The 22473-nt window shown below is 55.9% G+C and overlaps 1 protein-coding gene and 1 long non-coding RNA gene across 6 annotated transcripts in view; one reads left to right on the plus strand and one right to left on the minus strand.

Annotated features, from left to right (window-relative positions):
• LOC126959903 (uncharacterized) overlaps nt 1-22473 on the plus strand; it is a 134835-nt gene that overhangs the window by 44262 nt on the left and 68100 nt on the right. The gene's annotated exons all lie outside the window — the stretch shown is intronic.
• Nucleotides 545-20703, minus strand: PLCB2 (phospholipase C beta 2). Of its 5 annotated transcripts, none has more exons than XM_050799395.1 (32): nt 20316-20703; nt 16734-16811; nt 16021-16089; nt 15198-15338; nt 14999-15078; nt 14864-14917; nt 14685-14760; nt 11841-11941; nt 11511-11677; nt 11274-11420; nt 10937-11094; nt 10599-10681; nt 10243-10327; nt 9469-9631; nt 9246-9358; nt 9021-9117; nt 7872-7956; nt 7606-7730; nt 6957-7111; nt 6254-6418; nt 5607-5706; nt 5028-5132; nt 4755-4849; nt 4540-4615; nt 4263-4307; nt 3922-4144; nt 3675-3840; nt 3401-3477; nt 3217-3312; nt 2657-2714; nt 1933-2019; nt 545-1583 (listed from the first exon to the last, which is right to left on the minus strand). In XM_050799395.1, exons 1-32 carry the CDS (start codon nt 20397-20399, stop codon nt 1380-1382), a joined length of 3558 nt encoding a protein of 1185 aa, XP_050655352.1. In that variant the 5' UTR covers nt 20400-20703; the 3' UTR covers nt 545-1379. The 5 variants fall into 5 exon arrangements, 4 of the variants coding, with proteins under 4 accessions (XP_050655352.1, XP_050655354.1, XP_050655353.1 ...); XM_050799397.1 differs by having other exon boundaries at nt 9481-9631; nt 20316-20677; XM_050799396.1 differs by having other exon boundaries at nt 4263-4304; nt 20316-20677.

The following is a 22473-nucleotide window of genomic DNA, read 5'->3' on the forward strand; positions in this document are numbered from 1 at the left end:
CTAATAAGAACACAACCTCTTCCCAGAATCAACCCCCTCTGCCCCTCCTAAGACACTGCCTGTCCCTATCTGGGACATGGGATCATGTCATCGGTGCTGTGAGTGGCTGCCCACCAGCCCCTCTACAACAAGTTTTGAGGTCAACCAAAGCTGCCATAGGGGCCTGAGCATCCAACCACTCTGTCTTCCTAAAGGGGCCTAGATTGCCTAAAAGTTTGGAGTTGCCCCCAAAATAGGGGACATCTTTGTACTCAGCTCTTCTGCTCCAACCCTGAGAGTGGAAACAATGAAGGGCCACATCTGTGTGGGGGCAAAGTGGGAGTGACATAATTTTCCAGTGATTGTGGCATCAGGGCCAGCAGAAGGGGAAATGAATCCTCTTCAAGCCCAGAGGCAGGGCCGTTTCACTGGACTCTGGACAGGACCTAACCCTGGGTTCAGCTCCCCAGAGATTTTTTCCCCAGCCTGTTTCATTTCAGGGGCATTCCACTACCCTGCTCCCCATTTCCTACCTGTAGAATAGAGACCAGGCTTAAGCAGGAAACACTGGGATGAGGTTCTTTAATAGGAGCAGGAAGGAGAAAAATAAATAAACCTCATAAATTCAGGAGAGCAAATGATGCTGACATTGTCAGGCAGGCAGCCTGAGAGGGGTACATGCTAGGAACAGTCTGCCCCCAGGCCTAGGAAGAGGGGTGAGCCAGGTTCAGGGTGGAAGAGCACCCGAGAGGCCACTGCCCCGCGTGACTCAGCCAAGCAGGGCTGAGGCAGCTTTTCCATTTCAGCCTCCTGTTCTGGACAGGCAGAGGGGAGGGGTGGGCCCTCAGCCGGGGAGTGGCCGTCCCCAGGGAGCTGTGAGGTAGTGCCAGGCTCTGCCTCTAGGAGTGGACAAGGCCAACTCAGGGCAGGCCTGATGGGGCCTGGAAGCCTGGCAGAGCTGCTAACATTGGGGCAGGAGGGTTTGGGGCTAGAGTGGAGGTTCCAGGTGGGTGGGTCCAACCCTCCAGGTGAGGAAACTGAGCCCAGAGTGGGGTACCGCTGGTTGCTCAATAGGAAAGGCAGAGCGGGGCCAGGACCCCACTTTCTGCCTCCAAGTCCATAGTCTTTTGCCTTCAACAAATATATGACACTTATCTAGAGATGTGGGGGTAGGAAGTCAGCTTGCGAAGACTTCTAGGCCCCAGAGGCGCTGCTGTGAGGGTGCCTAGGTCCTGTCTCGGCCTCTGGCCTGGCCGTTGAGGAGGGGGCTGCAGCGTCCAAGGCAGCCACAGGTTCCCACAGCCTCAGAAGGCTGGGGCTCCTTTTTCCTGGGGGAATAGAAGAACATCCCAGAGAAGGGGCTGAACATCCTTGCTAAATGTCCCAGTGGGATGGAGGCATCAAAGGCGGCTCTCCTGGACATCTGTCTTTGCTACGACTGGGTCCTGCTCACACAGCTCTGGGGGGCACTCGCAGTCCCTCTCAGGCTTGTCCTTGGTCTCAGAGGGAAAGCAGGTCCTGAAGCAGGCCCTCACCGACTCCTTCACCTCTGCCTCCAGACCCTTCATCCTGGCCTCGTACTCTGCCAGCGCCTCCTTCTGGAACTGTGGAGACAGCAAGGACGCCTGCCTGGCTCAGGAGGGCCCCCTGTCCACCCTCACTCCCTGGACAGTGGGAAAAGGAGATGCCCAGTATCCATGTTCGGAGCTCCTAGGAGACTGGGGTGAGAGGCGGGGTGGGGGAGTGGTGGAGCCCATCAGGAGCCTGTCAAGAAAGGGATCCCAGCCAGGCAGAGATCTGCAGAGCTGCCTCATTTGAAAGGGCCTCGGGACCCCACAGTGAAGGATGATGGCCCCTTCCCTGCCCTCTGACTGGCAGCTCCCTGGGGCAGGGCCCCTTTACACCCCAGAACCCATTCAGTTCTGCTGGGGGCCCCCGTAGTGAATCTGTTACCTGCTTTTCCATCTCCCGTATCTGTTCCAGGCAAGCAGCCTGCTTCTCTTCCAGCTTCTCCTGGTGCTTCTCCAAGTTCTCTGTCATCTGGGTGGGAGTGGATGGCAGAGAATCAGGACAGCATAGACAGGCAAGCTGGGTCAGAATCCAGCTGTAATCCCAGCTAACTAGTTGTAAGACCTTGGGCAAATTCCTTAACATTTAGGTAGTTTTTTAAATTTGTAAGATAAGGATAGCAGCACCTGTCTCACTGGACTGTAAAAGATTATACAAGACAGCTCATGTGAGGCACCTGGCAGAGTGCCTGGCACAGGTCAGGACCCAGTAGGTGGCAGCTCTGTTCTGTGGTTAATGATCCCCAGGGGAGCTTCAGGTCCATTCTCTCTTCCAACTCCTTGGCACCTCAGGAAGCCTCCTCACTCCCTCCTCATCCCCCGACCCTTGCCAGTCCCAGCCTTCCCTGGCCCTGATACGGGCGTTAGCCCATATCATTTCCACACATGAGAACTGGCCAGAGATAGACCCCTTCAGGCTGGTACCCCAACCTCCATACACAGGCCAGAACCCCAGGATGTCCCCTTCCACCCCAGCTGCATGGACGGCGCTGGACAGTGCATCTCCTAAGGGCAAAGTCAGGGCCTGGGGCCACCCCTTCCCACTCGTGAAGAGCGAGATTGTGTGTGTGTGTGTGTGTGTGTTTAGGAAGAACACAGGCCTTACACACCTGCTTGATCACCTGCACTACTTCCTGGATGTGGGAGCTGTTAATCTCTCTCTTCAACCTGTTGGTGTAATTGGAGTTTTAGAAAAGGGAGAAAGCCCCTAGGGAGAGTAGGGTAACATGCAGTCTACGCAGGGTGTAGGCAAATGAGAAATCCAACATAGGGCAGGAACCAGCTGGGGGCAGGCGTGGGGACCCAAGGAGTACGTAGGGGCCGCTGGGAGTCATGGGGCCCTCTGAGGGAACCATTTCCCCACCAAAACACGCTGTCCTTTAAGGCTTCCGTGGGAAACAGTGTCACCACAATGGACAGGCTGCAGTCCCAAGGCCTCAGCTCCCTCCCTGCAGGCTTGGCTGCCTCCAGGGCTCTGCCCATGTAGTGTTGGCCTCCGTGTTTTGTCTGAGGAGGACACTCTGGTCAAAGGTGACAGGTGGGATCCGCTTTTTGGAGAGCCAGGGGACAGGTGCATCTTTGGGAAGTGAGTCAGGATCCACTTGTAGAGAGGCCCCTTTCCACCTGAAGTGGGATCTGCCCAGCCCTGGGCCTCCCCTCCAGGGCTCACCTCTCCTGAGCCATCTTATCTGCGGTGACTTTGGTCATGCCCTGGATCCGCTCCAGTCTCTTGGTCTCCAGCTTTTTCTTCATCTCTTTGGTGTCGCTGCAGAGAGACAGGCATGAAGGAGCTGTTTTGGGCGGCCGAGCCCTTGCTGGGAGGTGAGGCAGGTGTGGGAGGGAGGCAGTCGTACATCTCCGCCGTCTCCTTCAGGGCCTTCAGCTCTGCCGCCTGTTTCTCTCTGGCCAGCTCCATCATTTTGGAGATTTGCTGCGGGGAGAGGAAGCAGGTTTGGCGAGAAGCCCTTTGTTGGGCAGAGGGAGTTGGTGGGGGTGTCGGTGGAAGGGTGGGATAGGTCGGTGGCGGGGGAGTCGGTAGGGAGGCGGGGTCGGTGGGAGGAGTGGATGGGGTGGTGGGGGTGGGGTCGGTGGGGCTGGTGGGGTTGTCGCCCCGCCCCTCCAGGCCACCTCGGCCGCGTGCTGCTCCTTGCGCTTCAGAACGCACTCGTACTGCTCCTCGCCCTGCCGCAGCAGCTCCAGCTCCAGCCTGTCCTTCAGCTCCCGCACGCGCGCGTCCATGCCCTCAGGGCTCTCGCCCAGCGCGGCTCCGGCGCTCTCCTCGCAAGGCAGGCTCCTGGGGAGGCCACGTGGGGACAGGCCCTGAGATCCTCCGCCGCCCGCGCTGCAGAGGGCAGGGCACCGCCACGGGCCTTACCTCTTCTTGCGAGAGCCTTTGCCCGGGCCGAGCTTGCCGGCCCCGCCACCCCCCGCGCCCCGTGGCCCGAGCTCGGCCAGCTGCGCCGCGCCCCGCTGCAGCAGCTCCTCCCAGCGCCGCGCTCCGCGCCGCTCCAACTCCCGCAGCTCCTTCTCGTGCCGCCGCTGCAGCTTCACGACGCCCTTTAGCTCCCGGAGCTCCTCCAGGCTGGCGGTCCGTGGCTCTGCAGAGGCCCGGATGAAGCACACCACCAGCCAGGCCGCCCTGCCCGTCCAACCCCCAAGGAGCCCCGGACCCGCCCCAGGCTCATCCCCGAGATCACCGGGCTCAGCAGGCCTTACCCGCAACTTCTTTCATAGCCTCTTCCCTGGCCCAGGCCCTGGCTGCTGCAAGAGCCATGGGCTGGGCTGGCAGGTGCTCCGGGGGGCCTCTTGGCTCCATTCGCCTCCCCCACCCCGCCCCTTGGGAGTCGCAGTATGTGCCCCCTGCCCCGCACTTTCCTGGCACTGAGGTTTCAGACACAGCCCTTCCTTCCCCAGGTGAAATTTTTTAAAGGGAAGTGTCTGTGGGTGCAGAGGTGGAGGTGCCTCCAATAGGTGTGCAGAACGAAGCTCATACCTGGTGACCCATTGCTCCTTGGGGCCAATGCACCATTGACCTGGCTGGCAACTGGACTCGCTAGTGGGAAGGGCTTCTGTGTAGGGAGAGCAGGTTAGGAAGGGGGCTTGACAGCCCTCTCTCCCCGAGCCTGGGACTCGGCCCTCCCCCCATCCTCTCCCACAAATAGGGCCGAGCTCTGGTGAGCCCCTGGCAGCCGTGCAGGCAACACAGACCTCAGGCAGCCCTCCCATGACCTCCTTGAGCTTCACAGACCTCTTGTCATGGGCGTTGAAGAACTTGATGGGGTTGGCGAGGGCCACAGTGAGATCTGGGTGGGTGCACAGGACATTACAACATGGTGTATATGGAGATGTGCCTGGAAGCCTCCCCTGTCCTCACCCACTCCAGGATGCCCCATCTGGATCTCACCCCACTCTGGAGGCTGGCTGGATGGGAAGGAAGGGGAACAGACACCCTGGGGCTCCTGGCATGCCATGGGCTCCTACCTGCCCAGGCACCAGGTACGTAGTCCTTCATCTCCAGGAAGACGAAGAGCGCAGGCATGGTGAGGGGCATGTTGCTCTCACTGTGTAGGCACAGGTGGTGGTACCCTGTCAGACAGGACGGGGTTGGCAGTGAGCCAGAGCCCATTCCTGCCAGTGCTGTGCACACACAGCCCAGGACCCAAGGGTCTGAGTCTGGCACTGCACCATCCTGGCTGTGTGACTTCAGCCAGTTACTTTAACTCTCTGAGACTTTCCTCATCTGTGAAGAGGGGATGAGTGTCTACTCATGTGGTTATTGTGAGAATGTATTATAAGCCCTTAGCACATTTTAAATGCCCATAAGTGTCAGCTACTTGAGAAACTGCCCCAGCCGTTTCAGAAAATTACAGCAATTCTGTTAGGTGGGCAGAGTTCCCACCTCTGTCAGGTTCCTGGAGAGGTACTGTTCCTGCCCTACTGCTTGAAATGTGAGGGCTTAGGTAAGGCCTCACTCCAGGCGCCCTCCCAGAAGCTGCCCCACCCTGTGCACAGGCTCCTGCTGCTGATCTTGGAACAGTGAAGAAGGACCCCGCTCCTTACCAGAATTTAGGGCATTGATGGGGATGATGCGGTGTCCAAGAAACTTGTTGCCTTCCTCCATCACAGCCACCCTGAGAGAGGCCAGCTCAGGCACCAAGATCTGGGGAGAGTTGGGGACATGACAGGCTGGGAGGGGAAAAGGGAGCCAAGCTGTCCTGCTCCCTGGCTCCAGAAGTCTCAGCATCACTGTGAGAACATGGTGAGTGTCACCAGATTTGGTGGGGACAGACCGACAGCACATTCTAGGCCATATACAAAGACATCCCCACAGCTCATGCCGTGGCTGGTTCCACACAGGGGAGGAGGGCGAGATGTGCAGCCCAGGGCTGAGGGGACCTGGTGCAGACAGCACTTGGCAGCTTTGCTAGTGGGTATCCAGTGGGGCAAAAGAGCCCCATGGGACCCTCAACCCTGAGTTCACATTTCTGCCTCTAATCCTCACACACACACACACACACACACACACACACACACACACACACACTCTGCCTACCAAGGAAACTTCTGTAAACTTGGGTTTTGCACCAGGGTGAGGGGTGGAAAGAGGAGGAGGAAGAAGGTCAAGGAGGTGCCTTGTTTACTTCCTTTTGTCTGTAAGTAGAGGCCGAGAATAGACAGACTCTGCCCTGCCATGCCCTGGCCCCCACCTTCTCAAAGACAAAGGGCTCCTCCTTCCAGACAGGATTGATGGAATTGGTACTGGGTGACAGCTTAGTTCGGTAGCGCCTCTTGGGGTCCCCAGGAAGGCCAAACAGCTCCACTTCCACATAGGTGCGCACGCTGCGTTCTGACAGGAACTGCCCAGAGATCACCTGGGGGCGGAGGCCCAGGGACACCAGCATCAAATCCCCACCCAGGCCCTTCCCCAAGCATCTGGGGCCCCGGCTCCGTAGAGCTGAAGCATTCGTTCTTGGGTGTTATGAAGAAGCTCATTCAGCTCTGGCCACGAGTAGAGGCTGTGTAGCCCACGGGTTACAGCTAAGCTCTGAGGACCAGGGTGCTTCTAGCATGAAGGGAAGAGGCGGGCCTCCCACCTCCCTCCCCAGTCAAAGAGGGAACAACGCCTTCCCCCAGGACCTGGGGCTCTGGCTGCCCCACTCTGCCCACTCTTCCTCCCCTCCCCCACCCCAGCCTCAGCCCTTCCCGTTGGTTTCCATGGGGACCAAGTGGCAGCCTCCAGTGCTGAGGAGGAGGCAGTTTCCAAGGCAACTTGCTACTGCAGGAACTGGCTGGGGCTGAAGTTTCCAGGATATCAGGGGAGGGGGTTGGGAGTTGAGTGAGGGGTGGGCTCCTGTGCCCTTCTACTCAAGACCTCAGCCTCCCGGGCACTTGTCTGTCCCAGGGCCTTGCCGTGATAGAAAGGGTGGTGGCCACCACCACGTCGATGCGGTCCACTGAGAAGGGGTTGAACTGCTTGTCCGGCCGGCGCATGAACTCGTGCTTGAGGAGGTAGCCGCTCTGCCCATTGAACTCAAACACTGCCATGTTCTGCTGCATGGGCAAGTCTGGAGGGACAAGGACACTCAGTGAGGAAGGCCCAGCTCTGTGGCTGTGCCCAGTCTCCATTTCCTCCATTCCCAGCATTTGCTGTCTGGTGAATGGGGAGGTTGGGTGGACCATGAGGATGAGGGCTTCTCCTATCCCAGTCTGGTTCCTTGGGGTGTCTCCTCTCTTAGGCAGGGTCCATAGCCTCGAGGCAGCAAGGAGCAAAGCCACAGCCAGGCCGAGCGCCTGTTGTGGGAGCTGGGGCAGCTGGGGCAGGTGGCCCACAGACACACCTGGGTGGAGCGGCCAGCCTGGCATCTTCACATCCATCACGTATGCGCAGGCACACAGGCTAGTGCATTTCTACCCCCAAATTCTCACATACCCGGGCATGTTCCCAGAGTCTACACAAACAGGAGGACTCCCCAGGCTGTTCCAAAGACCCCTCAGGGATATAAAGGTAGGGGGCACAGGGACCAGGGAAGGATTCTTAGGGGCCTGGGAATGCCCTCACCCATCGTCTGGAAGTTGAGGGCAACCATCTGGCATCCAGCATTCCAGAACATCTGGGGCATGTAGTTGGAGGAGTCCATGCGGGTTCCCTTGGGGTAAATGCGGCTCATCTGGCGCTTGTTGTAGCTGTCCCAGAGTATAGGACCCTAGCCCAAGGCCGTCTGCACCAGGAGGACCTAACAGCTTACCGTGGGGGCCCTGTCCCCAGGCCCTCCTCTAGCTCCCCACCCCAGCCAGGGACCCTGGCCACGGAAGCCTCAAGGATACTCCACAAACTGCACCGAGGCCTTGGAGAGCAGGTCATATGCCTTGAGTTCTGTGAAGGACGAGATGACATAACTTCGGTTCTTTTCTATATAGGGGAGAAAGGGAGGGGAGGAGTCTTATCAGGCTGTCCCCTCCCTCAGTCTTGGCCTCGCCTTTGGGGCAGCTCCCTTAGGCCTATGGAGATGCCTCCAACCCAGCATTTCCACTGAGGCCTGAGGTTTAGGGACCAACCTCTGGGAGAAGTGTATGGATCACAGTGCTGCTGGGGTGAGAGGTGTTCTCAGTGTGTAGGCACAGGGGTGGGGTGTGTGCCGTGGATGTGGAGAGTGAGGCCCACATGCCATAGATGGACACAGAGGGCATGGGGAACATGCCAGGCTGAGCCTAGGGGGTCAGTAACATGCTGTGCACACATGAAATGTGAACACGTGCTTTGATGTGCACAGGGAGTGAGGTGTGTAAGCTATGGCTGAACGCGTCTGGGGAGAGGGGCACATTAAGTGTAGTACATGTCATGAGTGTGCCCAGGTGGGGATGCAGGCTGTGGGTTCAGTGATGAGAAGTCGGTGCCACAGAAGTCCAACTGTGCGCAGGAGGAGACAGAAAGAGGTGCTCGTGTGCGGGACATGCACAGAGTGAGAGGAACGTACTGTGCTTGTGTCCAGAGAAGATAAAGGTAAACAGCCGGGGTGTGCACAAAAGGGGAAGAATGTGACGGTGCAGTATGCTCTGGTGACTTTCTCTGCCTCCACTCCCTCTCAGGAAGTCTCATGTCCCAGGGCCAGGGCTTCTGGACTTGGGCCAGCCCACAGCACAGCTCAGCCCTGGGAATCACAGAGCCTGCAGGCAGCTGCAGGAGCCCCAGGCCATCCCAGCCAAGGTGGCCTGTCATAACGCCCAGCCTGTCACCGACACACTCCAGAGCATTCTGTTTGGTGCCAAGTTCCTCACTAGAGAAACTGGGAGCCACTGCCACTTAAGCAAGCCCTTTGCCTGACTCCCTGGCTGGGTATTTATAGGCAGGGCCCCAAGTCCAAGGGAGGGGGAGATCCCCCTTCCTCTTACCCATCCGTCAAGCTGCTTGGTCTCGGAACAGGCTCCTCCTGAGGCTAGCCTGACCACCCGCCAACACCACTCATGCTAACTTACGAGCAGAGAACTCAAAGGAGATGAACTTGGTGGGCTGAATGTAATTGACTAGGCTGGACATCTCCTCATAAGCCGTCACTTCCAGGCCCGCTGTGCCCTAAGGAGGAGAGGGGAGGGCAAAGAAGAGGAGGACGGTGTAGAGCCCAGGAATGTGGCCCAAGGCCCCTACCCAGGGGCTCAGCAGTGAAGGATGACACAGGGGGGCCCAGGGCTACCCCCACACACCTCATCCGACTGCATCTTCTTAATCTCTTCTTCGTCCAGGTTTCCTGACTCCTCCTCCTCTTCCTCTTCCACCTCCTCCTCCTCCAGCTCAGTCCCTTCCTCGCCAGCCCACACTGCCACAGACAGCTCTGTCGGCACTGGCTCCTGCATGGCTCCTCCAGGTCCAGCCCCTCTCCTGTTCCAGCTTCTCCTAATACCCCCACCAGAGTCCTCCCCGACTCACCTGTGCCCTCACCTGCAGGGGCACTGTGTGGGCTGCTGCCCTCAGCCTCCCCACCAGGATCCTTACTGGAGGAGGTGGGGCTGGAAAACTGGTTCTTCTTGTTCTTGATGAGGATCTTGCCCCTGAGATCCTCAGGGCTGGGCAGGGGGACACCTGGTTTCAGCTATGGAGTGAAGAGCAGGTCAGCACCATCTTCTCACCTTCATGGCATAGCCTGAGCTCCTTAATGCCAAGCATGCTCCCTTGGTGTCCACCACTCCTCTTGATCCACCTCTCACTACTGCTCCTCATCCCATTCTCACCGAGATAAATCCAGCTTATCCCTTGGAGTGAATGCGGCTCATCTGGCGCTTGTTGTAGCTCTCCCTGAGTATAGGACCCTGGCCCAAGGCCGTCTGCACCAGGAGGACCTAACAGGCTACTCTAGGAGCCCTGTCCATCACTTCCTCCAGGAAGCCTTCCTGGATCCCCCAAGACAAGATCAGAACTCCCCAGGTGCTCCCATAACAACCACTGAGTTGTAATGGCCTGGTTACTTGTCTGTCTCCTCACCAGAGGGTAATACACCTGAAGGCAGGGACTGTGTCTTCGTCACTAGCATACCCCAAAGCCCAGCACAGAGCCTGACACGTGGTAGGTGACAGGATCCCAGACTCACATCTAACCAAGTGAACCCTAGCATCCTTGGGAGTGTCTCCTTCCCTAACCTGGTCCTCACCCTGCCCCAGGTTCCCAGGCCCAAGGCCCAAATGTCCCACAGCAAAGCCCACTCACTGGGAACTTTTCCAGGGGCTCTGTGAGCAGCATATCCCCAAAGATCGTCCGGCAATACTCAGCCATCTTAGCCTGCTGGCGGGGTCTGCAGGGAGCAAAAGTGGGGGTGGGGTTCAGTCACTCAGCACCAACCCTCTTATGCATCCTTTTGTGCCCTTGATGACCCAGATCAGGGGCCAGGAGGTCAGGGAGGGAGGGACTTGAGCAGGAGAACATGGGGCCTTAGGGAGATAATATTGAGACATGGGAGAAGCTGCAGGCAACAGCTAGAGGCTGGGGCAGTTGCGGGGAGGACAGTTGCAGGCAAGAGACTGGGGACTGCGTGAGAATGTGGCTAAATGAGCCTGGATACGCACGAGTCCACATGGTTCTCAAACGACAGGATGATAGGATACGGGGAGGTCTTAAAGGCGCTTTCTGCAATAGCCTCAATTGCTTCCTGGAGGAGAAGGAGACTCCATGAACAGAAGGTCAGCATTCTGACTGCCTGTCCCATGATGGCACTTTTCCCTCCTGCCTAGTTTCAATACACACATATAACTGGATGGCCGCCATTGGCCCCCAATCCCCTCTGGTCCCCACTGGTCTGAGGCCTTCCAGCCATTCCTCCTCTCTAGCTTCAGCCCTCCAACCCCTCAAAGCTTCTGGCCCAGAGCCCTTCCTGTCACTACCACCTCTGTGCCCTGGGTCTCACTTTGAAGAAGATGTCTGTGGTCATGGTGAAGCCGTGGGTGATAATGGGCTCTTCATCAGGGGGTTTCCCCTTCCAGCAATCTAGCTCCACGCAACGGCAGCCGGACAGCAGCACCTGGCGGTACATCTCAGCCGAGGAGAGGCCTGAGAACTGGCCGGCTGAGCCAGAGGATGGGGAAGAGGTGAGGGCATTACCCAAAGGCAGCCCAGCTCTCCCCCACCCCACTCCATCATGGTCTGATTTATTCTCAGGGCCAGCAGCATGTGGGCAACCCCTATGGAGGATGCAGGGAACCCCTGTGAAAGCAGAGGTTGGCACTGAGGTTATCAGGGCCCACCTGTCAGGTAGGTGTTGTGGGACGAGTTGATGAAGTAATGATTGAGTGGCTGTGTCATGTCGTGGTGGAGCAGCAGCTTGTCCTGGGCCAGCACACTGTTCTCTGGCCCACAGAGAAACCAGACCATGCCCTCAGGTGACAACTGGCCTGGGGGACAGGAGAGAGCTGTCAGGGCTGCAGCCCCGCTGCCAAGGCAGGACAGGACCACAGGGGACAAGGGGTTCCCTTAGTTCTCACCCCTCTGCACATTGATGCCACTGGGCTCATACTTGTCGATGAGGCCCTGCACCTGGTCAGGCCGTGCTGGCGGGAACAGCAGGGAGTTAAGCCGGGAGTCCCGCTGTTTCTGGTTGATGAATTTGGTCAGGTGCTCCTTCGTCATGTAGGGTTTGGCCTTAGCATGGCTGCAGGCCAGAGAGAAGAGCGCAGGTCCATATCCCTTGGGCCTAGAGGCTTAGACAACCCCCTTGTCCAGTGAAGCCTCCTGATTCCCAGCATGGCAGGTGGGAGGAGGGGATCGTTGGCCACCACCCTTTTCCCATGAAAAGCACAACCCAAGAAACTCACTAAGAAGTGAAGATCTCATCTATTTCTGGCCGAGGACAGAGGCTCATGAGGAAACTCTTGTAGACAGGTTCTGGGAAGTCCTCAGGATTGATGGCGTCATTCTAGGGGCATAGTCACCTTATTGCCCCTGCCCTCACCTTCTCAGAGCTAAGAACCACAAACTCGGCCCAGCCCTGGTCAAGGGGACCTGGTCAGAAGGCAGGCTCAAGGCAGACAGAACTTCAAGGACACCCAAGCACCCACTTCTCAAGGCCCTGGTTGCTGAGCAGAGAGCATGCTTAGCTGGTTTGCTCTGACCCTGATTTTGTACAGTGGCTATTCCATCAGCTGGGGCAGGATCAGAACTAAGAATGACCAGAATGAGGTAGAAAAGAGGTCAGAAGAAATGGTGCTGCTTGCCAGGGTCGTAGGCTGTTTTTTTTAAGTGGAGGACAAATATTCAAAAAGAAGCAATTTGCATACAAACATATATGCACCTAACGACAGAGCCCCATAATATAAGAAACAAAAACTGATAGAATTGAAAGGAGGACAATTCAACAATAATATTTGGAGACACCAAAAGCACGGGGACAAAGAAAGATAAATTAAACTTCATCAAAATTAAAAACTTTTGTGCTTCAAAGGCCACCATCAAGAAAGTGAAAAGGTAACCCACAGAATGGGATAAAATATTTGCAAATCAGATATCGGATAAGAGATAAGTCAACGAAAAGACAACCCAATTGAAAGATGAACATTGAATTTGAACAGGTATTTCTCCAAAGAAGATATATAAGTGACCAATAAACACACGAAAAGGTGCTCAATATCATTTGTTGTTAGAGAAATGCAAATCAAAACCACAATGAGATACCACTCCCACTAGGATGGCTAAAATAAAAGACAATCACAAGTGTTAGTGGGATGTGACGAAACTAAAACCCCACACAGCAATTTGGGAGGCCAAGGAGGGTGGATCACCTGAGGTCAGGAGTTCAAGACCAGCCTGGCCAAAATGGTGAAACCCCATCTCTACTAAAAATACAAAAATTAGCCCAGCATGGTGGCACATGCTTGTAATCCCAGCTACTTGGGAGGCTGAGGCAGAAGAATCGCTTGAACCTGGGAGACAAAGGTTGCAGTGAGCCAAGATCGTACCACTGCACTCCACCCTTGGCAACAAAGTGAGACTCTGTCTCAAAAATAAATAAATAAATAAATAGATAGATAGATAAATAAATCCCCACACAATGCTCTCACTTTAGAAAACAGTTTGGCAGTTTCTCAAAATGTTAAATATAGAGTGACCACATGACCCAACAATTCCATCACTGAGTATATACCTGAGAGAATTGAAAACATGTTCACACAAAATCATGTACACAAATATTCATAACCAAAAAGTAGGAAAAACCCAAACATCTACCAACTGATAAACAGATGAACAAAATGTGGTATATCCATACAATGGAATATTATTAGGCCATAAAAAGGAATGAAGTACTCATGCATGCTACTACATGGACAAACCTTGAAAACATTATGACAAATGAATTATGACATTGAAGAGCACATATTTATGATTTCATTTACTTTACCACCAGAATAGGCAAATCTACAGAAATAGAAACAAATAGTACATTTGTGGTATTCATAGATTCTGCACCTTTGCATTCCTTCCCTCCCCGACAAAAAAACATTAAATGTCTTTCAGAATCACACTGGAAGGCCAACATCAGTCTTAGTTTGGAGCAGAGGGTCTGAGCAGGAGAGTCTAACTGGATCTCCCCAGACCCATCCCTGCCTCTGGAGCTTCAGCTCCAAGCAAAGTTAGGTCAGTATCCTCTACTGAGACACAAGGAAAGCAGATAGATAAGGAGGACTTAGCCAAGGGAGGAGCTCAGGCGGCAGGAGAGAGGGAAGGTGGATGTGTGCTGACCACGGGTAAGTGGTGCTGGCTGTAGGGGAGCCGCAGGAGCCCATTCCTACCTCTCCCCAATGACACATTTGGATCCCTGTGACTGACTGCATCAAGGAGTCACCAACTCCGCAGAGCTGTGGCTGTGGGGTAAAGGCTCGTCCTGGGATTCATGTGGGCAGGTGATCAATGGGGGTCTTAGTTTTGCTTATTTATAATGTTCCAAATTCTTACCAGGAGAAAATGCTCCATGGGGCACAGGTTGGGACCCACACAAGAGGACTGGCCAAGCAGGGACAGGGGCTGAGGTCCTTTCCTCTGGCCAAGCTTGAACCCTGGCTCAGGGCCGTATCAGCCCTGAGGGCTACTTTTTGTAATTCACATAAGGTGCCTCATAGGGTGACCCTGCTTACAACTTGTAATTAAAATTTAATTACTTAACTAAAAAGACAAGAAAAAAATGCTTTTCTGTACAGAGCAGAAGTCTGCATCTTGGCAGCTTCCGCCTTTGGTTCAGTTCCTCTCCCCCGATACCCTGCAGACTTCCAGATCCCTGCAGGCTGCCGCCTGCCACCGCAGACCTTATCTCGCTCCTCCAGGCTGAAAACATTCACTCTCAGCTCCCATTCCCAACACTAGACAGGAATGCACGCCGTTTCTGCTGCCTGCCCTGAACACAGTCCGCCAACCACGGCCCCAGCGCCCCCACCACCCAGGGTAGGGGATACAGACAAACCTGCTTGGAGCCCAGTGTCTCACCCCCTGGCCCTGGCTCCACCCCCGTGCCTAGTGTCAGTAACCAGCAGCTCCAGGGTTGATTGGCTCTCCAGGTTCTTGGCTGGGGCTGTGATGTCATCTCTGCTGCCCGACCCACCATTCCTGGCCAAGTTGCTTTCTGGTGGGGACAAGGATACTGGGGGATGGGGGGGTGTCGATCCACTCACCTTGCCTTTAGGGAGGTGGCAGGCACTGAGAGCAGCTTCCACCCGCTTGCGGTCAGCAGGAAACATCTGGAAAAAGCTGAAGGGGCAGAGAAAGGCACCAGGTAGAGAGAGGAGTCAGGACTAGAGAAGAAAGGCTTTGGGGAGCCCCTGGAAGCCTGGGGAGGGGTTGGGGGTCTCACTTCTTCACTGGAATCTTCCCTTCAGAGTTGAGCTGCATCTTGAGCTTCACGAGGCTGGGGGGCAGAAAGCAGCCCGTCAAGGCCCAGGGCTGGCACACTTAGCACCAGGGCTCAGGCCAGGCAGGGGGCGCTTACATCTTGTCCAGGAAGGTGCTGCGGGAGGCGTTGGCCGTCAGCGGATGCTTGACTAGGGCCAGTATGTCCTCAGCCCAGACCTGCAGGACCACAGAGAGCAGCAGTCAGGCTCCTGAGCACCCCCGCCCAGGCCTGTGTCTCTCAGGAAGTCCAGGCTATCCCAGGGGCCCAGATCCAGGCCCGGTGTTCCCTGGCACACCTTGCCCACGTTCTCCTTGTAGGAGACGAAGTTGTGGAAGGTGAGGTCCACCATGTCCGGGCCAGACACCACGGTGAGCGTCTTCAGCAGGAAGCTGTTGTCAGGAAAGTCCATGTTGAAGACGTCCCGGAGCTTCTGGCTCTGCAGCACGTGGTGGCATGGTTAGGATGGAGGTATGCTCCCTCCCTGCCCAGGCCCAGTGTGGCTCTCTCTGGCCCTCCCCTCAGCCACCTGGGCTATGGCCCACTGGGCAGAATCCCATCCCCATCCCAGGAACCACAGGCCTTAGCATCTTCCTGTCCCTGACTCCAGCGGCTGGGATGGGAAGGAGAGGCCCTGAGGAAAAGGTTAGCCAAGGTGGCAGGCGGGCGGGGGGCAGGCCTGGGAGTCCTGTGTGTGTTGTTGCCACTTTTGTTTGAAGATGGATTCTTAGCTCCCAGTCTCAGAAAATCTGCTTCCCACCAATCCCTTCCTCCAATTTTCCTACCAGCATTAGACAAATATAGGCAAACTAGTCCAGGGGTGGGGGTGTAAGCCACCCCTCCCAGACAAGCTGGGGTACTTTAGGGGCAGGAGCTGACCCCTCCTCCCAGATCCCTGCCATCTCAGCTCACTGTGCCCAGTTCTGAAGCTCAGAGCCCAGGCGAGCCCAGGAGCAGCCGCTCCCCTTCCTTGGCTTCCAGGCACGGTCCTTGCTGTCCAGCCCAGGAACCATTCCCCGTGCTCCAGAAGTCAGGCTTCCCACCCCCAGAGGGACCCCTTGCCCTTGCCCCATGGAGCTAGTAGCTGTGCTTGAACCCGGGCTGCTACTGGACACACCTACCTTGGGCATCTTGGCAAACTTCCCAAAGCGAGTGTCCCGGATGCTGGTGATATCCAGAAACTCCATCTCCTGGGGGTAGGGGAGATCCCGGTGGGAGCAAATAAAGGATGTGGGACAAAAAGTCCAGGTCAAGAATGAGCAACAGGGAGAAGGGAGTTTCCACGCCCTTTAAATCTTGGCCAACACCTCTCTCTAGATGCCAGGGCTGCCCAGGTCCACCTGGACCCCACCTTCCCTTCCTATGGCTCAGGTTCTCTCTATTCATGCAGATCCTCCTCCCTTCCCCTCTGTCCATTCCTCCCTGGCAGGGAGCTGAAGCCTGCAGTGTCTCCTCCACCATCCTGGACCCTCTTCGGCTTCCCCTTCCCGTCCTCCTGCCCAACAGCTGGGGCCTATCTCTCATCTCCCAGAGCCCCAAGTCAACCCACAGCCACAGGCAGAGCATCGGCCTTCAGCAGCAGCGCTTTTGCCTGTCTCTCTCTCTCCCCAAGGGATGCTAAGGATGGAACATTTGGGTAGCCACAGGTTGGAGTGACTACATCCTCCTTTCCAGAGCAAACAGCCCCTACCCACAGGGGAGCCCCTGGAGCCATCCTTCCAGGCCATTCTGTACTCCCCATCATCCATGCCTCCACCTCAGTGCAGCCAGGAGGCTGCCTGACCTCAGTGGATAAGCGGGAGTCCAGGGCCATGGCACACAAGGGTTTTCTCACCTTGCTTTGATATGTCCAGTATAAGTAGTAGCCCTTAGGATCCACACGGAGGATAACTGGAGAGGCAATTGTAGTTTCCTGCAGAGAGAAGGAGCCAGCACTCTATTCCGAGACCTCGGGCCAAGCCTCCCTGGTCCAGGCCAGGGGTTTCAGAGCTCATCATCTTCCCAGGAGGTGCCCATCCCAGAAATCTGAAGGTATTTCCTTTAGTTGTCTAGAGCTAAGCACCGGGAGGGACAGAGGATTTGGGGATGCCATTTCTGGAAGAGAAGAGTTTTCCCTTCTAAAGCCCAAATAGACTTTCTCCCTCTAGAACCTAAACAGGATCTTGGCACCTACCTCACCTCATAGAGGGAGACTCCCTACTGCCACCCAGGAGAGACTGACACAGCGAGAGCCAAGAGCCCAAACTCCGGCACCGGCATCTAAGGTCCTGCACAATCCAGATGCCACCTAACTTTCCATATGCCCCTTCTTCCCTCCATGAACACCTCCTACCCCATCCATTCAACTGTCCCATAAAGACACCAAGCCTTCCCACCTCCAAACCTAAGTGCCCAAATCTCCTCTGCTTGAAATAACTTCAAGGACAACCCGAGCCCCCCAGCTTCCAAAAACCCTTCCTGAAATGTGCTATAGTAACCAGGGAGATGTGGGTCACAGACCTAGAAGCCCACCTAGGAAATCACCAGGGACTCATGGACTCCAGGACAACAGGACAACAAGCCTGTGCTAGACCTTGAGCTTGGTGCTTGGTGCTTGGCGCTAGAATGTGGTATTTGCTGAATGATTGAATGAATGAATGAATGAACTCACCTTCTAAAATCCTGTTCCACTCACTCACAGAGCACATAGGCTACCTTTTAGTTTAATGGTCTTTGTATGTGTATATAGCAAGATATTAAAATTAAGGTTTCCAGCAAGGCACAATAGTTGCCACACACTAAAACAGACCAAATGCAGCATTTACAAAGTAAACGATCCAAAAAATGTTCTCAGATCAGGGGTGGTTAGAGTACAGGGGAAAGAGAAAATTTTTGTGGGGAAGCCAATTTTGAGAAAGCTGTGTTGGGAGCTCCATTCTCTTACCTCCCCAAGGGAGAGCTGGAGTGCCTGATCCCCCACCTTAAGCCTAGTGAGGAGTTTCATCTCTACTTGGAGAGCTTTTGTGATCTATTATTATTATTATTATTATTATTATGATACTTTAAGTTCTGGGATACATGTGCAGAATGTGCAGGTTTGTTACATAGGTATACATGTGCCATGGTGATTTGCTGCTCCTATCAACCTGTCGTCATCTAGGTTTTAAGCCCTGCATGCATTAGGTATTTGTCCTCATGCTCTCCCTCCCCTTGCCCCCAACCTCACAACAGGCCCCTGTGATCCTTGAAGTTGTAGGCATAACAGACAGAGGTCGGACTTCTGCCCAGGAGACCTAGTGGGCTACAGTGGGCTAACTGTGCGGGGCAGAGCGGGGGTGCTGGCCTGTCAGACGAGCCTGCACCCTTGGGACAGCAGATGCGTGGGTATTTGCTGGGGTCCAGGGTGGGCCCATGGGAGAGTGGGGGCAAAGGGCCTAAAGCCACAGGAAGCTGAAGGTAGTAACAAGGGGCTGAAGACATAGTTGTGAGTGACCTCTAAAATGGAAATGCTGGGGTGACTTCAAGCAAGAGATCCCCATTCAAACGGGAGGGTCCCCCAAGAATCCTCAAAAATGTCCTCCAGAGAAAGAATAAGCTTTAAGCTTCTGCCAGCCTCAGAAAGCATGAGCCAATTTATGACAGCACCTATTTAAATATAACTTGGTTGCCCCTTTCCCACCTCCCTCCCTACAGCTCATGCCTAGAGGGGCCTTGAGCAGGACCAGCAGGGAATCCCACCAAGGCCCTTTCCATGGGGCCTGCAGCCTACCTGAAACTATTCCTCGAAGGAGGAGGGTAGAAGACATTAATGTAAATAAAGGCTGGAGTTTTGATTATAGCCAGTTTCTGACATTGGACTGGGTTTTGTGATGAAAAGTGACCACTGGACTGTGTTACCTGAGAGTAAATAATATCTTGTGGCCTTGCAGAGTTTCTTTCCACGGCCAGGAGGAGAGCTTCTCCTACCAAATATACTGGAAAGAGGCCATGGGGATGAAATAAAGTGGGGATTTGGTTACATCCTATGTATTCTGCCTATTCAACATGGCACAGCATACCCATGTCATCCACTAACTGTGCCGAAAGCAGCCTGAAAGCAGAGCCCTGTCTCACAGCAGCACGGGCCCTGTGGCTAGGCTTGGGACATTCTTGCTTGTGCAGGTCAGGCATCCAGGGAACATCCAATACCTTACCTTGGAGAGGGGAAGGGAACAGCCAGGTACACAGGTGCCAGCTTAGGAAGAAGGATAGTCTCCACTAGCCGCCAACCCGCCCCTCCACTGCCACCCTGTGACCCTCTGCCCAGTCAAGTTACACACACTGCCCAGAGGAACTGAGAGAGGCCACTTCGCTTTTCATTCGGAGCCACTTCCCTCATTCCACAGGCTCCTGGGGCATGTCACCTCCATGCCACCACCACCATGCTACACCAACCCCACATCGCTCCTAGGGAAGCAGGAAGCTTCTCACCACAGAGCCTCAACCCGTAGTCTTGAGCAGTGAGATCCCCTAGCCCAGCCCCAAAGGGCCTAGACCCAGACCCCCTCATCCCACCTCCCTCCAAGCTAGCACTAAGGGCCGTCTTCCCTCCCCCACCCAGCCTTCATTTCCCTTCCTGGGACCAGCCCAGCACTCTAACTCTCAGACTGGGCCAGCCCAGCAGCCTCCCCTCCCTGAAGGAGGATCTCCATATTGTTCTCCCCAGCCTAAGACAATCCCTGGCCTAAGGGAACATTTTCAGGGGCCAGGAGAACCAGAGGCTGGGAGCAGCCCCGTGTAGGAAGGAACAGACACAGCAGAGCGAGGGCTGCAGGGTGCAGCAGTGCCTTCCCCTTCCCTGCAGACATGCATCGGGGAGCAATGCTGAGTCCAGCAAGGGGTAGCAGAAGTCAAATCAGTTCCTCCCCTGGAAGCAGAAGCCTCTAGTTCTCACTTAGGCCCAGGGGCCTTTCGTGGCTGCCCCCACAGCAGCGCAGGGGAGAGCAAGGCTTCCCTGGATGGGATGATGCCCGATGGAGGGGTGAAGGAGCTGGGTCTAAGCGCCCTGCCAGAGCAAGGGCAAAGCATCTGTGCTGGGAGCAGGGACGAGCTCACCTCTCCTCCTGGCCTGCCTCTGCTCTGGGCTGTACTTTCCTCCTGTTCTCTTGGGGGTTTGAAGGAGAAGAGATGCAGACCCAAATAAACTACCTCTAGTGACCAACCAGGCAGCTCACCAACTTCTCACACCTAGACACCGAGGCTTAGCCCTGCAGCCGGGGACATACACCCTTAACCACAGGTTTGTTTATCCAGGCAGTGGTGTCAGCTGCCTGGCCAAACCACACAGGCGCCTGGGTCCTAGGAGACATAAACCAATCCTCCCGTCCCGGCAAAGCCCCGGAGCAGCCCAGCCCCCACGACCGAGTGCCCCAGAAGCCAAGGCCCCTGCCCCACTTACATCATCCCATTTGATGAAGCGCTCCCCTTGGCTCAGATAGGCCTTCACCCTGGGGGGCAGCAGCACAGGGTTGAGCAGAGACATGGTGCCAACTGTTCCTCTTTGGAGAGTCTGGGCAGACACAGGCGGGCAGAAGAAGGGCAGGAAGGAGGCCAGCCAGGAGGGGGAGCCAAGCTGGGCTCACGTGGCACCCGTCCCTGAGCTGCTCCAGAAATCTAGGTGCTCTTATAGCCCCTGGGGTGGCCCTGGCTGAGTGCAGGGCTGAGCTCTAGCCAGAGACCCATCTGCCTTGTAAATCACCCTCCTCCCACTCGCCCTGCCTGCCATGGGGGCCTGTGGTCACTGCTTCTGCCCAAGGAGGCAGAAGCAGGAAGCCCCCGCCTCTTCTGGAAGCCCCCGCCCCCACCCCCACCCTGTGCCTCTCAGCACTTCCTGCTCTGGGCTTCCTTCTCTGCGCTGCTCACAACGGACAGGTGGTCATGAGGCCCAGTCGCCTTGGAGCCAGGGCCTCTCAGTCCCTGCGGTGCTCCCCGGTCAGATTTGGCCCAGGAGGGCTGGAGAAGGACGACATGGAAATCAACTGGGGAGACTGCTGCCCAGGCCAGGACGGAGGAAAGGCGCAGGGAGCTTACTAGGAGAAAAGACGTCCTTGGGCAGGGGCCAGAGCATGGGGGTCTGACCCCAAAAGCTGGGACCACCGCAGAGGCAGGGGTCAGGTGGGGACAGGACCCAGCTGGAATGGAGTGTTTTGAATAAGCAAAGTTTGCTGAACACACGGCTCCTCTTTCTCAATGCTTCCTCTCCATGAAAATGAGGTGCACATGAGGCAAGGCAATCACCCCCTCACCCACCTCACCAGACTCCCACCTCTGGGCCTCTGGGACTGCCTGGGGCCTGGACCCCCACCGAGCAGCCCCTGCCCCTGCCTCCACCGCGCTGTCCTCCGGGTGCCCGCCTCTGCTCTGCACCCTGGCCTGCAGCGGGACTGGGGTGGAGGGATGGCTGCTCTGGTTGGCAAGGCTCAGCCCCAGCTGCTCAGGTGCCTGACCCACACTCTGCCCCAGGCCCAGGGGGTTCAGCACCAGCCCAGCTGAACCCAGCCCACTTCCTCTTGCCTAATCTGCTCCTTTTATCGCCCTTCTTAGCCCAACCGGGGAGGTAGGGAACTCTACCCATGACTTCCTTCCCCTCTGGGGCCTGGCTTTCTGCCCTGGGTCCCCCGCCATGGGGCTTTGCATATCCCCGACAACGGTGGAGACCCTTACCCAGGCCCTAGAATTGTCTCGGCTGGAGGTCTGGTCCAGGGCAGGATGGAGGGTGAGGGAGGACACTCTTCTTGGGGAATTAAGACAATAAACCGCCAAGTGGAGGCTGGAGCTAAGGGAATTCCCAGCACAGAAATAATCTGCAGAAGAGCAATTCTAGGGCCAGAGGGATGGAGCCAGAACAGGGCCTGACCAAGCCTCCTGGAAATGGTAACAACTTGGAGGACTCTTCCTCCTCCCTTTCCCCGACCCCTCAGAGTCATCTCTTCTCTCTCCCTCCCTCCAGTCCGGGGCCCCTCAGGGACCATCTGGTGGCCCATGCTGTTCTGGGTCCCTCCCTGGGGGTCAGGTTCCCTGGATGTCTGTTTGAATGGATTTTGCAAGGCAAATCCCTGTCCCTTCCCAAAGCCCCTGCACCTGTCACCTGCCGCTACCCTGGTCCCGGCACCGAAGTCCCTCCCTTTCATCTGTCCTGTAGCCATCAGCCCCCTCTCCACTTTGGGCCTGGAGAGACCCATCCATTCCTCCCCCTCAGCATGAGGAGGAAAGGGACAGGCTTCTCTCCTCATTGCAGGATTTCAGGGCTCCTCACTCTTCCTTTCCATCTCCAGCTCCAAATCCACAGAACAAAAAGCCTTGACTATCTTTACTCAGTGATGACACTGCCTTCACTGTTCTTGGGACGCCAGTTGTAGCTTCAGTGGGGGCCTGTACTCTCCCGCACACATCCTGACCTCCTGCAAAGCTAGTTCCAAAAATGCAGAAAATCCAGGCAGTCAGGAGAGCCAAAAATCTTCATCAAAGAGGGCTTTTTTCTTTTAAAAAACACATTTAGGTTGTAAAATGTGTGTTGACAAAGAAAAATGTTATGTAAATATTAGTAGAGAAAATCA

This window comes from Macaca thibetana, chromosome 7, assembly GCF_024542745.1.
Source record: "Macaca thibetana thibetana isolate TM-01 chromosome 7, ASM2454274v1, whole genome shotgun sequence".
NCBI lineage: Eukaryota > Metazoa > Chordata > Mammalia > Primates > Cercopithecidae > Macaca > Macaca thibetana.

What these genes read in the sequence shown, in the direction of transcription:
- PLCB2 (XM_050799395.1), bottom strand. Translation starts at nt 20,399, where the DNA reads ATGTCTCTGCTCAACCCTGTGCTGCTGCCCCCCAGGGTGAAGGCCTAT. An exon ending in AGTTTGCCAAGATGCCCAAG is followed by an intron (nt 15,339 to 16,020) that starts GTAGGTGTGTCC and finishes CACGTGCTGCAG; the next exon opens with AGCCAGAAGCTCCGGGACGT. An exon ending in GCCACCTCCCTAAAGGCAAG is followed by an intron (nt 11,942 to 14,684) that starts GTGAGTGGATCG and finishes CTATGCCCCTAG; the next exon opens with AATGACGCCATCAATCCTGA.